This window comes from Coffea eugenioides, unplaced genomic scaffold (genome assembly GCF_003713205.1).
Source record: "Coffea eugenioides isolate CCC68of unplaced genomic scaffold, Ceug_1.0 ScVebR1_3010;HRSCAF=4143, whole genome shotgun sequence".
Lineage (NCBI taxonomy): Eukaryota > Viridiplantae > Streptophyta > Magnoliopsida > Gentianales > Rubiaceae > Coffea > Coffea eugenioides.
In genome coordinates, this window is record NW_020863548.1 from 2,769 (window position 1) to 18,413 (window position 15,645).

Here is a 15,645-nt window from a genome sequence, read left to right on the forward strand (position 1 = left end):
AACTACCTTCTTTGTTACATGTTTGAATGACTCCGCTTCAACTCATTTGGTAAAGTACTCAATTGCCACCAATATGAATCGATGTCCATTTGAAGCGAGAGGATCAATTGTACCAATCACGTCCATACCCCACATTGACCAGGGCCATGGGGCGATCATACTATGCAATTCAGTGGGTGGAGCGCGTATAACGTCACCGTGCATTTGACATTTTATACATCTCCGGACAAAATCTATACAATCACGCTCCATAGTAAGCCAGAAGTATCCGGTTCTCATGATTTTCTTTGCTAGCAAATGGCCATTCATGTGAGGTCCACAAACGCCACTATGCACTTCTTTCATCATATATTGAGCTTCGTCTTCATTGATGCATCTTAAAAGGTTCAAATCTGAGGTTCTTTTGTACAAAACTTCTCCACTTAAGAAAAATTTTGAAGCCATTCTACGCAAAAAAACTCTTGTCCTTTGTACTAGCATGCAGAGGGTAAGACCCAGTTTTGAGAAACTCCTTAATATCATTATACCAAGGAATATTGTCAGAGGACTTGTCTACAACCCAACAGTGGGCAGGCTTATCTTGAAGTTGAATCTGGATTGGTTCGATCCTCAATTTATCTGGATACTGGATCATAGAAGCTAAGGTGGCCAAAGCATCAGCAAATGCGTTTCGGGCTCGCGGGAGATGTCTGAACTCCAAATTTTGAAATTGCTTGGCCAGAGTGAGCAGACTACAATGGTAGGGTAAAATTTTTGAATCTTTGGTTATCCACTGCTTCAAGGTTTGGTGCACGAGCAAATCTGAATCACTGAAAGCTATCAACTCTTTGATTTCCATTTCTAAAGCCATTTTGAGACCAAAAATGCAAGCTTCATATTCAGCCATATTGTTTGTGCAAGCAAATTGCAATTTGGCAGCTGCAGGGTAGTGCTTCCCTTCGGGTGAAACTAAAACAGCTCCAATTCCAGCTCAGAGAATTCGAATCTCCATCGAAGAAAAGCCTCCATTCAGAGATTTGCTCACTTATATCGTCTATGACGCCTACAAATAAGACTTTCTCATCAGGGAAATAAATATGAAGTGGTTGATAATCATCATCCCTTGGATTTTCTGCCAAATGATCAGCTATAGCTTGCCCCTTGACAGCCTTCTGTGAAGTGAAAACAATATCGAACTCTGAGAGAATTATCTGCCATTTAGCCAGACGTCCAGTTAGCATCGGCTTCTCCAAGAGATACTTCAAAGGATCAGATCGGGAAATAAGATAAGTGGTATGGCTCAACAGGTAGTGTCTCAGCTTTTGAGCTGCCCAGGCCAATGCACAACAGCTTTTCTCGATGAATGAATAATTAGCCTCATACTGCGTGAACTTCTTGCTTAAATAGTAAATGGCTTGCTCCTTCCTTCCAGAGTCATCATGCTGCCCGAGGACACAACCAACTGCTTCTTCAAGCACAGATAGGTACATGATTAATGGTCGACCTGGCTTGGGTGGCACCAAGACTGGCGGATGTAACAAATAGTCCTTGATTTTATCAAAAGCTTGTTGGCATTCTTCACTCCAGTACAAAGGCACATTCTTTCTCAACAATTTGAACAACGGCTCGCATGTGGCAGTCAACTGGGCAATGAATCTCCCAATAAAATTGATCTTTCCTAAGAAACTTTTCACGTCTTTCTGAGTTTTCGGCACTGGCATATCTCGAATTGCCTTAATTTTTGCTGGATCTATCTCTATGCCTCTCTTACTAATAATGAAGCCCAACAATTTACCAGCTGGTGCCCCAAAGGCGCATTTCGCAGGATTTAGCTTCAAATTGTACTTTCGCAACCTTTCGAACAGCTTCTTCAAATCAACCAAATGGTTCTCTGCTCTTTTAGACTTGATTATGATGTCATCCACGTAGACCTCCATCTCCCGGTGGATCATATCATGAAACAGGGTGGTCATGGTCCTTTGATAAGTAGCTCCGACATTCTTTAAACCAAATGGCATCACTCGGTAGCAAAATGTGCCCCAAGGGGTGATAAAAGCAGTCTTCTCCCTATCCTCTTCTGCCATCAAAATCTGGTGGTATCCCAGCGAAGCAATCACAAAAAGATTCAATCTCATGCCCAACGGTATTGTCCAGGAGAATCTGAATATTTGGCAGAGGAAAATCATCTTTAGGACTGGCCTTATTGAGGTCTCTATAATCAACACAAACTCGCAGCTCTCCATTCTTTTTTGGAACAGGGACTAGATTCGAAAGCCAAATAGGGTAATGGGAAACAATGATAATGTTGGTTTTGAGCTGTTTTTCAATTTGCTCTTTTATTTTGAGGCTCATATCTGGTTTGAATTTTCGGGGTTTTTGTTTTACGGGTGGAAAAGTAGGCTCTGTGGGCAACTTATGCACTACCACATCAGTTGAAATACCAGTCATATCATTATAGGACCATGCAAATACATCCTGGAACACAGTCAAAAATTCAAGCATCTCCTTTTTCTGCCTCTCATTCAAATGAATACTAATTTGCACCTCCTTAACTTCATCTTTAGTGCCAATGTTAACCTTTTCTGTTTCTTCCAGGTTCGGTTTCGGTTTCTCCTCATATTGTTCAAAGTCCTTTGCAAAAGAATCGAATACCTCTTCATTATCACTCTCGCTTTGGAGCTCGGATTCCCAGACCTCCAAGTCGTGAGTGATATAGAGATTGCCATTATTGAATTCCAGAATAGTGATATCCAAAGGATCGAATAGTTTTATTTTTGGCCATCTGAAAGAATTAACGAATGTGGGATAATAAGCAAACAAACACACAACAAACAAATGAACAAGCAATATGACAGAAATATAAACCAACGAATAAGCAAAACAACATGACAAGAGCAACTTGTGTATTTTCATAAAACCTTTGATTGAAAGCGAAAACAAAAAGAAAGCAAGTGGAAATGAAATGAAGATTTAACAATATTTGCATGTGCAAATTTTGGCCAAAGGTAAAGATGCTTTCATTAGCTATTTACAGATGCAGAAGTATTTTCATGAATTCGCATGAATGACAAACCTCTTTAGGTTTACCGAAACTCCTTCTGAATGGGCAGGAACTCGGTTGTCCAATTGGAAATTGATCCTTCAGGGATGTTGGAAAACTCGGCCTCATCTGGGAAACTGTCTTCAAATGTTGCCCCAACGAACAATTGGGCCAAACTAGTTTCGATTTCGTCAACTGGGTTAATCTCTGACGTGATCACCTCGGTTGGTCGTGGAAAAGTATAATGCAGTGGTGGAATATCAAAGGCCTTTTGCCTGCCTTCTTTCTCTGCTCTCTTGCGTTCCTTCATTTCTTTGATGTCTTTAGCGGTTGGTCGGAAACCCAAACCGAATGAATCCTTTTTCTCCACAATTTCCACTGGTTTCAGAATTCCTTGTAGATCACGTCCCAGCCCTTTGTCAAACTCATATCCTCCGCGGATCATTTCCTTAGCCATCATGACACTGGCCTTTGACAGAGCTCGTTCCTCTTTTGTTATCCAACTTACGGAGACGATATCAGCTGTGCTATGAGGGGTCACTGTGGCGTTTCGGCTACCATCTTCTTTGGACCCAGAATCAGCAATCACGAAGCAATCCTCCTCGGCAAAGATAGTTATCAATTTGTCATTTACTATGAATTTCAACAATTGATGCAATGAAGAAGGCACAGCTCCGGACTTATGAATCCACGGCCTTCCAAGCAAAACATTGTAAACACTAGGAAAGTGCATAACTTGGCAGGCTATTTGAAACTGTGCGGGCCCCATCTCGACTACTAAATCCACTTCTCCTATAGGTTCTCTTTGTGCTCCATCAAAACCTCTAACTATGGTCCCTGAAGGCCTCAGGTTAATATCTTGCAACCCTAGCTTTTTCAAGGTACTCCAAGGACAGATATTAAGCGCAGATTCATTGTCAATCAACATCTTTGGCAACATTTTTCCGTTGCACCTCACAGCTATGTACAGAGCCTTGTTATGTCCAATGCCTTCTGCCGGTAATTCATCATCAGAGAAAGTGATTTGTTTTGTAAATAACACACTCCCAACTATATGTGAGAAATTAGCAACTGAAATGTCCTTAGGGATTTGAGCTTTAGTCAACACTTCGAGCAACGCATCCCTATGCATATCCGAAGAAAAGAGCAGATCCAACATGGATATTTGGGCGGGCGACTTGCTTAGCTTCTCGACTACATTATATTCGCTTCTTTGGAGCCTTTTAAGAAAATTCAAGACTTCCTTCTCAGTAATTGTTGGTTTAGCGGGCAGCTCAGGTTTATTTGTTTGAATCGGAACGGTAGCTCCAAACGGACTTGCAATCCTCCCTGATCTAGTGACCACTGACACCTCTTCTTTGGCAACTGACTTTTCTCCAATTTGTATGATAGGTTTATCGTAGTTCCATGGCACTCGCTGCAAACTTAGAACAGGCTCCTGCTCTGGGAATTCGATGACCACTGGCTCCAAAGTCTCGCTCTCAGCTAGAGTAAGATCCAAAATAAAAGACCTTTTATCCTCCTCAAATGACACATCTATTACAAATGGTTGGTCTGTGACCCCAAACACCTCAACTTCTCTTGCCAATTTTTGGACTTGCTCCTCATACTCTGCGTCGTCCAGAATGACCCCAATGATATTAGTATGTTCCGGCAAGGGGTTCCTATTTATATTCGGCCCTTGTGCCTCCCTTTTCCTGATTACAATCTCTCCGGCTTCAATCATATCTTGAATTCTATGCTTAAGAGCCTTGCAATCAACAGTTGAATGTCCGGGTGCCCCTGAATGATAAGCATAGACGGCTTGTGGGTTATACCTAGCGAATATGCCATATGGATAGGTCGGAGGGGGTGCCATACCAATTTTTTCGGCGGCCTTCAACTGGTCATACAATTGGTCTAGAGGCCTGCCTAAATCGATAAATGTACGGCTACGGGCTTGGTTGTAAGGTTCAGGAGGTTGAGGATGGCTATAAACAGGTCTATTTGGGGGAGAAAATCTTGGGTTATATGGAGGGCGAGGTCGGTTTTGGGGTGGATTTGGTTGAGAAATTTGAAAAGGGGCTAAAGGTGGGTTAGGATAGCTTGGGCGAGATCGAGGGTGATGGATATTGGTAGTATATACATGGTGCGGGTTTGAATAATAAGGGTAATGTGGTTGGTAGGTTGGATTGTGTTGGTATCGGGGTTTGGGTGAAGGGTTCTGGTTCCAGATAAAAGTTGCATCCTCCTCTTTCTTTTTAAACTGCGGCTTCTTTCCACTGCTCCCTTACCCTTGCAAAGTTTCTACTTGTGATTTTAGGGCAGAGACGTTAACAATTTTCCCGACTCTCACAAAATCATCATACTCTTCGAGTTTATTCACAATCGCAGCAAATGAACACTCGGTCATACATAAGATTTCTTCGAAGTATGGAGGATCATGCGCCTTTATGAAAGTGCGAATAATTTCATCTTCGGTCATCGGAGGCTCAACCTTGGCAGCTATCTTCCTCTATCTTTTGGCGTATGTCTTATGATCCTCAGATGGTCGCCTCTTGGTGCCTTCCAAAGTAGTTCTGGTCGGTGCTAGCTCGCAGTTATATTCGTATTGTCTGATGAAGGCGTTGGACAGATCAAGCCAAGTCTTCATCTCCTCTGGCTTTAAGTTTGAATACCAATTGAGGGCGTCTCCTTCTAGACTCTCTGGAAATAACCTTAATGGCAAGTTTTCGTCATCCACCGGTCTGCCCAACTTGTTGGCAAACAAACGCAAGTGTGTCTTAGGGTTGCCTGTACCATCATATTTATTGAATTTCGGGGTCTTGAACCCCGCGGGCAGCTGTACATTTGGAAATAGGTACAGATCATTGTAGTCTAACACCCCTTGTTTGCTTAAACCTTGGCTTTTCCTGATGAACTCATCGAAACGATCCAACCGCTTAAGTAACTTCATATCAACTGGGGCAGACGACTCTCCCATTTCTGGCTTGGTTTGAACAGTGTGCTCTGGCACAACAGGCTCTGCGGTAGTCTGATAAAAAGCTTGTGGATCCAGAGGCATGTTTGTACCACCTTGAGGCTGAAATCCTTGCTCATAGGGAGGATAGAACGGAGGATTTTGAGTATAAGTATACTGCGGGTTGAAAACTCCTTCAAAAGTGGTTTGAATTGGAGGAATGACAAATGGTTCGGATTCCGGTTGTTTGACGGGCGCAGACTCGGGCTGCACTCCGCTACTAATGAGCTCGTCGATCAACTTCTTTTGGGCGGCCATCTCAGATGCCATTTCCCCAAATTTGGTGAGTAATTCAGCCAACTGAACCCCGGGACTTGTGGCTTCCGGCTGGGTAGTTGCAGCAGTCTATCAGACGATTCTGGCTGAGTACTCATGTCTACACGATTCCTTTGGGCTTTATTCGGGATCGCATATTCGGGGCTTCGAGAAGAAATTTTAATGTTTTTTTAATATTTAGCCTGAAAATACTAGATTTCTGCAACTGATTCAAAGAGAAAAAGAAAAAGACAAGAGTTAGTAGATTTTCAAAAATTCGATGCATGTCCTATCGGGGGGGGCCCTTTTTGTGCCAAGGGTAGGCCTAGCATGATGCAACCTTCGAAATGGGACCCGTAATACAAACCTGTTTTTGACAACAATTCCAAATGAGTGCAAGAGAAAAATTGCTTTCATTGATAAACTTGCCAATATTTACATCATGTCATGAAGACGATTCCGTACAAGATTGCCAAAACTTCTAAGCCTATTTAATACAGAGTCCCTGGTTTCTCTAGTATATGGAATTCTAACACGTTCAGCTTGGTCATATAATTCTCCGCATTTCCTTTTCAGCTCTTGACGCTTTTCTCGTTCATTTTCATACAATTGCTTGTTTTGCTCCGCCATCCCTTTGTATGCTTCGACAGACTTACTTAATTGCAGAATTTCCTTATCCTTTGCCTCGATAACAGCTTTTAACCTTTCCACCTCCTTGGTTGATTCATCTTGTGTTTCTCGTGTAGCGGACCTTCTCACCCAATCTTCGTATTGCGGAGTGGTCAATCCCCTCTGCTTGAGCTCCGGGATGTATCTAAAGCTCTCGTCATCAGATAGCGTCACCCAGGCCGCAATAATCTGATCTTTCATATGGAGTGGGCTTGGGCACGTTTCTCCATTGAAAATGATGGTAAACTCACTCATATCAAATGCGGGCGGCACCTCTTGGGTACGTCCTAACTGTCTAAGAAACCTCTTTGGCGTGTATGCGGTGACTCCTTGGGTGCCCAGTAAGAGAACAAATTCGGATGCTTGGGTGCGGAGAACGGGTTTTATACAATTAGTCCAATCCAATACCCATCTAATATTTTGATCAGTCATATTCTTCAAGAAGTCCACAAACTCGGATGCATCACATGGTAGATTCTCTCTCTTAACCCTCTTATAATGTGTGGCCATCCAGTCGTACGCAGTCATTGGTAAACTCTCGGGAATAGACGGTCGTCTCATGAAGTGCTCCATACCCCATACATGTAAAATCCAATTTGAACCACAAAAGAACTTTCTCCCTCTCTGACAGGTAGTGCAGGCTACGAAGATATCTGCCAAAACGGTCGGTATAATAGAACACTGTTTGTCTTTCACTCCTACGAACAAGTCGTACAAGGTTTTAGTGAGCTTAAAGGCTATCTTTTTATCTTTTCTAGGGAAAAAATAGGTTCCAGCCATAACCAAACTGTACACCCATACTCTCTTTCGTTCCCAAATTTCCTTGGAGGTGAACGAGAAATCTCCTAGGTGCCTCTCAAACCCATCCCTTAACGCAAATCGGTCAAATAAGAACTTTGCCTCTATATTTTGGTCCGACCCTCGTATTGCTGACTCCTTTAACCCGGTGAAGCGACAAAATTCGGCCTTGTTAGACACTAATGGAAATATCACGGCAGTTCCTTGAATCGGCAAATTGAGAAATCCAGCGACCTCCTCAATTGTTATGGTCATTTCCCTCTTCCCTAGTCTAAAAGCGGAACAAGTGGGGTCCCATAGATGCACCAAAGCTTCCACCAAATAACCGTCGGACTTAATGTCCCTGAAATTCCCGATGTGCCCTAATCGAGTAGCTACTTGGTTAATCTCACTGGGTGAAAGCAACGTGGGCCATCTTTGTACCTCCAGTGGTACTACTAACATCTGTTGGACTCGGCGAGGACTTTCCATCTAGAAACAAAAATCGGTGTCAAATACCTTACCTACAGGTCCCACTTCTCTGGTTAAACATGAATTTAAACGTGCAAATCCCCAGACAGGGTTAAATACCCACGGGGATATAGGGTTGGCTCTGCCCTAATGTGGGATTCCCTAAATGGCATTCCCTTCTAGGGTTTATGCATGATGCCATTTTATCAAAGCGCGTAAATATGCAGTACACAAATGAAACATGACCTAAAGGGACCCCCTTTTGTATGCCGGGGTGAGCCTAAAATGAAATGTATTCATGTTACGCATGTGAAGCATTAAATTTAAACGTGTCACATCAAACGGGGTAGGTTCCTAGAGAGTGCCATGCCAGGACTCTTATTTCCTAGGGCTAATGAATGCAATGGAGACAAAAACCAAGAAAGGTTAGTTCAATCACATAAATACACAAAACACATTGTAGCGAAACAATACAAAGAGATAAAGCGATAAAAGAAAATAGGGGTTGGATCCCTCCTCTCGTGAATCGTGTCCCTAATAGGGTAAGGCAGACTCTACCTTAGGTAAACTATCATGGATGCATGAGGTATTGGCTCACTAATGCAGCTAGACTCGATAGGTTTTAGGTCCTCGAGCCTTCAGACTTGGAAACCAAGGGTCATCAATCCCAAGGTTCTTTGTCGGTGGCTCGAGCGATTCCCCAGACATTGCTACGCACACGTCGTGTTACGGCTACATGTCTGAGTGAATCTATAAAAAATCCTCAATCTTCGACTAAAAGCTAAAGGCTATTAACCCAAAGCTTAAAGCGGAAGATTAAGTGACCCCTCGGATCGTGCTACACACACGTCGTGTCACGATCACACGTCCAAGTGGGTCGCCTAAAATCCTAGCAGGGTGGAGTGGCGTGACAAGCCACTAAAAGAAAAATAAATGAGGGGTATAAAATTAAAGCGTATGCACGTATGCTAGTGCTCGTTTGGAGGGGAGGGATCAAGAACCAACGCGAGGCTCTAGGGTATGTCCCCCACCCAAATGCAATGCAAAGTGCGAGATAAAACAAGTACAACATACATCCAAACAACCAATCATACATACGCAAGTGAGGGAATAGTTTGATACGCGCGCGAGGCAAAAGGCCCTAAAATGGAAAATGCAACCCTAATATCCAAATGCTATACATAAAAAAGGTAGAAAAAGGAAAAGAATAGCTAAATCAAATGCTTGGACCCACTTAGGAAGTCCCCAGTGGAGTCGCCAACTGTCGCGCCCCACTTTTTGAGATGTGAAAGTAGTGTGCATGTGAACGTGTGTGAAGATGAAAATAAAAGGCCGTGGGATTGTGAAATGCGACGGTTTGGCCAAACAAACAGTTCAAAAAGGGTTTTTTGAATGGAAAATGGAGTCGCCACTTGGTATAGAGTTAGGATGTACCAAGTCACCCAAAAAGTGATTTTTTGGAAAGAAAAGTAAACAAACTCTTTTTAAAGAACTTTTAGATCTACGTAACCAAAGAAAGGGATCGGGGGTCACATTTGATAAGGGAGAAGGCAAAGGCAAAGCCTAAGGCACTCCCTTACCCTAGCCAAAGCTAGTTGCGTGACTTAGCCCCACTTTTCCTAATGCTTCTACCCAAAATATGTTTTGCATGTTGGATGTGACTAATGGATATGAAAAATGCAATCCTAGATCTAAAATGTCTCTTATGAGGCTTTTTGGTCCCAATGACATGAGTTGTGATGGCCAATAAGGAAAACTCTCATAGAGGTCATGGGTAATGCAAATGAAGACCCAAATATGAATGCAAGTGTGAAAATGTGAGAAGAATGCAAAATAAAATAAAATAAAATACAAATGTGAGTGCAAGTGTGCAAATGTAATAAAAGTGCATGTGTGCAAATGTAATAAAAATGCATGTGTGCAAATGTAAGAAAAGTGCATGTGTGTCAATTGAGAAAATGAAGGTGTATGTGTGCAAGTGGATAAAATATGGTATAATGGTAGTAAATGCATCTAAGTACAATTGGGTGCAATTTGTGAGGTAGAAAATAAATGAGTGATAGGGAAAGAAGAGAAATGTGTGAACATGGCATGTGGAGTGAGAAAAATATAAGTAGTGAGAAAATGTAGATGAAAAAATGATATGGTAAAATGGAGGTGCATGAACCTAGAGGAATGCATCAAGTCGGGTACGGGAATGACTTCTATCTTCATGATTTTAATTTTCCCTTTGATTAGAAGGAAGAACTAGCGTGCTAAGGCTATTTTGTAGCCACACCCGCTCGTTTCCCTTACCTAAAGGGGACTCTCAAGCAAATGTACCCTATAACTAGCATGAAGATGCAAAAACCTAAAATGAAGGGGAAATGGTTGGAGGATCATGCCAAGTGCTAGAAAACTGAGTAAAAATGTATGAAATGTAGTGAAACATGCAAGTATGTACTAACGAGAGGGGACGGCCTATTGGGTCTAGCATTGGACTAGCCCTTTTCTAAAATTCTCTCACAAGCATTGGACTTGCGAGAGCTCGAGGGGAAAGACCATGACCAGCGTTGGACTAGCCACGGTGACGCCACACATTCATTATAAACCAAATAAATCATGTAAAGGCTAATAAAGCAAATAAACACATAAATCACATATTGCACATAACACATAGGCATGGTATCTAGATGCAAGACCCTAAGAAAGCAAGTAACACGTAGCACATAAGCACGCAAATCATACTAATGAACCTATTACATTGGCTAACTAAAACAAATTGGGAAGGGGGAAAAATGAATAAAAATGCTCTCCGAGCCCTATCTATTACAAGCCAAGAGGTGTACACATACCCCATAAATAAATAAAAGAATGACTTAATAAAAGCAAAAGTAAATGAAATAAATGAAATGAATTAAGGAAAATCAAGGAAAGCAAAGTAGACATGCAATTCTCACTTAGCACGTTGGATCACATAGGGTCAAACAAGGTCAAAATAAGGGATAGAGTGTACCTCTCTTGAATCGATGCCCTAACGAAGTGAAATTACTAATTTACCCTCCAAAACAATAAATGGGTTAAGGTACCACTTTAATTAATAATTAAGTAACATGAAACAAAAAGTTAAATATAAAGATAAAAATTAAACACGAAATAAAAATTAATCACGACGGGAAAATACCTAATAAATCATGTACGTTAAAGAAATTAAGGCAAACAAAAACCTAATTGGAATAATCGAAAAATTCTAAAACGAGGTACTAACATTGGTGACTCGAAGTGGAATTTGCCAAATCAAACGCTAAGTTTATAAGAGAGGAGATAGAACCTATTTATTTGAATTAAACGATAAAAATAGCCAAAATTTTGATCAACGGAAATCAACACTATAAATTCTAAGGAAAAACTATTAAACTTTCCCCAATTCATCCTAGATTCACTAAAAATCTGTCCATAATCACAATGAAGATACATCAAAGCAAGAAAAACATTTTTGAAGGACAAAATGGATCAACTTTTCCAAATTTTAGGCCATAACAAAATTGAGCAAGACTTAAAGGGTTAAAATGCAATTTTTCTTTGAAACATGCATGCAAGATCACGTAGAAGAGCAAGTTCCTATTTCTGCAACATGAACTACGCAGCTGCCCTCTTTCCATTTTTGCATTCGGGAACTCCTTTAAGCTTTTGGACCAAACCAAATGCGGTTAGCACAAAACAACAAACCACCACCTGATCTACTCACTTTACAATGCAACAAAAAAATCAATCAAACCAAAAGGAGCCTGCGAAGTAACGAAGCAAAATTTCTGCTGCAACATTCATTCCAGAACTTTTTCTTTTGCAACGTTAAGCTTCCAAATGCAGGTTTCATAGAGAGACTTCAAGCAAGAAACTAGTAAAGACAATCACTCAACACCACTTACCAAATAGACACCCTGATTAACACAACCCAAACTTGAACACCAAACCATTAAAGATCAACTGGGGAACCCCATGGAAAAAACATATGTGCGGCAACAGGAAAACAACACCAGCTGTCTAAGTTTTCTTGAATGGAACTTCATTACTCAACTAAGATGTCTGTGCAAAGTAACCCAACGAAACCTACTGACTCATCAAAGAAAAACAAATGCTAAACCTTCATTCCATCCTACCATTCCCAAGAATACATCCGTGCATTTCTAACACAAAAAAAAACTGTTATGAAAAAGCTGTAGCCAAGACGCAAAAGAAGGAACCTGCGGCAAACATGTGCCTGATGGACAAAACAGAAACTTCGAACAACACGAGAACCTTAGCAACAAAGCAAATGACCATTGCTGCAACAAAATAGACAACTCCAACCTTGTTATTGCAGATTTCTTAGCAATCTTATCATTCGAACATTTAGACCTCAGATTGAGCTAGCAAAATAGATGATTAAACCAATTTTGATGGGCTGCTGTGGGGAGCAGGAAAAATGGCAAAACATAAAGGTGAAATGCAGCTCATCAAGAAAACCAGGAAATTTTGCAGCCCAAGGTTCACTATGTTCACCATGAATGCACATTTAGACAAGCAACCAAGGAAATTCGGGGATAGAGAGGGGCCAAAGCATGCATTTTCCGAACACTTCACGGAGCCCAGGCTAGGAGTTTATGCAAAGAAACATAGAAAAATGAGTAAACATAGCTTAAACATTCCCAGGAGATGCAACAAAGCTACATAATCTAAATGCCCTGCATACTTGTCAAAAATCCTAAACTATAACCCTTCAAAATATCAGACCCAAACCAGAAAATGAATACCAAATGCATGGTTAACATCCAGGTCCCTCCCAGTTGCAAGATGCATTCACAAGTAATCCCAAATATTTATCAAGCTTCCTAAACCTATCACCACAACATAACACTGAACACCTAACGAGGAGAAAAAAAATCTGAGCAGAAGAGGAATTCGTTAGACCTCAGATTCATTCTTTAAATTCAAAGCTAAAGACTTCTCTAAATGCAGTTTTAAAAACAGATATTGGCATGGCATCATGGTCAGGCAGCAAATAAAATCAAGCATGTCAAACCAGCCGCAACTTCGACAACCCAAAGAAAGGACCTTTTGCAACAAACCGAGAGTTTGGAGCTTGTTGCAATAGCCTTGCGTCTTGCTTATCATAATGGCTCTAGGGACAAAGGCAAGAGGCCATACTCATACGAAAAACATCAAAGTCAGCCACAACCAATGAATACATGAACCAGTGAGGATTACAACAAGGGAAAAGCATGAATGAACATACGAGAACAGAAACAAATGTAACGGATTTCTGTTTCTGATGAAACCAGTGATGGTATCATCGAAAACCAGAGAAAGCTTCTAACTCCACCATCAAACATCTCAGGTAAGCAAAAGAAACATAGAAAGGAAGCATCTTTACAAGTAAAAATGCAAGGAAAGATGCGATTTGACCTTGATGTGCAGTATCCTCGGACAGATGAATGGGATGTAAGAGCTTCGCTTGAGCAGGCCCAGGAAGCAACGAAAACCTCGATCTCCCTTCTTTCCTGCCTTATGGTTCTTCCCTTTTCAGATTTCTCTCGCAGGCTCCTTCCTTGCTGTTTAGTTTTGGCCTCTCACCGCCTCCACTCTCTCTCTTGATCTCTTTTCTTTCCTCTGGTTTCTTTCTTACTCCCAGCCGCCCTCTCTGATTTCTATTTTTTCTTCCCTCCCAGCCGCCAACTCTACTCAGCTCTCTTCTTCATCCGTTACTTCCCCCCAATCTCTTCTCACAGCTTTTTCTCAGTTTTCTGGTTCTCACCGCTGCCTCCCTTTCTAGCCGTCACCCAAAACTCCTTCTCTTTGCTGTTTCCTGTTCTATTTATACCAGAAACCTGCTCTCAAACCCTCACCTGAAAGGTGAGGATGAGAGTGGAGGTTTTACTGGGCATCTTAGAGCCCTCCGATGGGCATGTGCGACTATCCTTCCAAGCTGCGTTTCCGCAGCTTGCATGTAAAAATTTATTTATTTATTTATTTATTAAATAATAATGCCAAAAAAAATAATATTTTAAATAAATAAAAAACAGGTAATAAGAAGAAAACTCGGAATAAAAGATAGAAAATAACATGCCTAACGACAAATTATGTTTGATTGATGATTTTCTTTTCGTTTTTTCCTTTTTTTTTTTCCTTCTTTTTTTCCTTCTTTTTTCTTTTTTTCATTTTTCATAAGAAAACATTGAATTTAAATCAAAACAACTAAAGCATAATTTTTGAACGTTTTTTCTTTTTTTCCGAGGAATTCTATGCTAAAACTTAAAAATAAAATAATAAAATGAAAAACTAAAAAACTAAAAACTAAAAAGTGAATAAACCTAGGACGACAAATAAAAACTAAAAAAATAAATGAAATTACACTGAAAATTTGGTGTCTACAAGTAGTGAACAGTGCCTATGAATAGTACCTCCATGAACAGTATCCGATTTTTTTTTTGTTGCTTTTGACGACTCGACACAAGGTTACGACTTCACTTGGAAGAATTTAATGGGAGTTAAACCCTTGAAAAACTTGTTTTCAAGAACGTAATCACACCAAGAAATTCCAATCTCGATCAATCAAGGGGGTAGGTTAGGCTCAAGTGATAAAATCAAAAAAACAAGAATCAAATTTTTTTTTATTTTTAAATCAAAAGGCGGCTAGGGTTTCTATAGAAAAATAACTAGAAAAAAAAAGAAAAGAAAATGATATTAACCTGAATCAAGAGCTAAAGCTCTGATACCAGATGATACGAACTCGACCCAACAAGAACTTGTCTTGAAGAACCGAATCGATCAGGCAGCGGAAGGATCTATTTTGATCAGGTTATGGAACAATAACTACCTTGCTAGACCTAAAGAAAACCTGTCTCTAGAAATCTAGTGGATTGGTTATTGGCTTGAAAGAACAAGATGATGTGATCATCTTGCCTTGAACACCACAAGTATCCAAGCTAAATACTTGATACAGTTCAAGAAGAAATTCAAGTTCCATCAAGGAACTCCATAAAAGGAGACAACTCTCTTTTTATTAATTCATCTTCAATATCATATATTGAATAGTTAAATAAAGTTGGCTATTTATAGCCTTACAAGACTCAAAACCCTAATCTAAATTGGAAACAATACAAGTTTCCTTATTTGACTTGACTTCCAAATTTGACACAACTTCCTAAACAAATTTGGAAGCAATTAACTACTTTCCTAAAACTCTAATTCAACTAGAATAGGAAACTAACTAACTCAAATTGGCTTAACTATGGTCAACATGACCTAGCCTTTATTCCCTAATTCAAACAGCTTACTTAACTCTCAAATTAACTCTAATTAACAACTAACATTGCCGAAAACTCAATTAAATAAATGATAACAAGCAATAAGCATGACACAGGGTTGGATCTTCAATGATTCTCGAGCTCGATTGCACCATCAACCATCATTGGAATGTGAAGACTTGTAAAATGAA

The 15,645-nt window shown here is 40.5% G+C and overlaps 1 protein-coding gene across 1 annotated transcript; it reads right to left on the reverse strand.

The window, feature by feature from the left end:
• Window positions 1-3,062: 3,062 nt before the first annotated feature.
• Window positions 3,063-4,877, reverse strand: LOC113757344. Its single transcript, XM_027300694.1, has 2 exons — window positions 3,528-4,877; window positions 3,063-3,377 (listed from the first exon to the last, which is right to left on the reverse strand). The coding sequence occupies exons 1-2, from the start codon at window positions 4,875-4,877 to the stop codon at window positions 3,063-3,065; spliced, it is 1,665 nt and encodes a 554-aa protein (XP_027156495.1).
• Between the last annotated feature and the right edge of the window lie 10,768 nt (window positions 4,878-15,645).

Excerpts from the sequence above, each read along its gene's own strand:
- LOC113757344 (XM_027300694.1), bottom strand. The coding sequence starts at position 4,877 with ATGGCACCCCCTCCGACCTATCCATATGGCATATTCGCTAGGTATAAC. Across the intron at positions 3,378-3,527 it reads GCACAGCTGATATCGTCTCC|GATTCATTCGGTTTGGGTTT; the intron begins GTAAGTTGGATA and ends GTGGAGAAAAAG.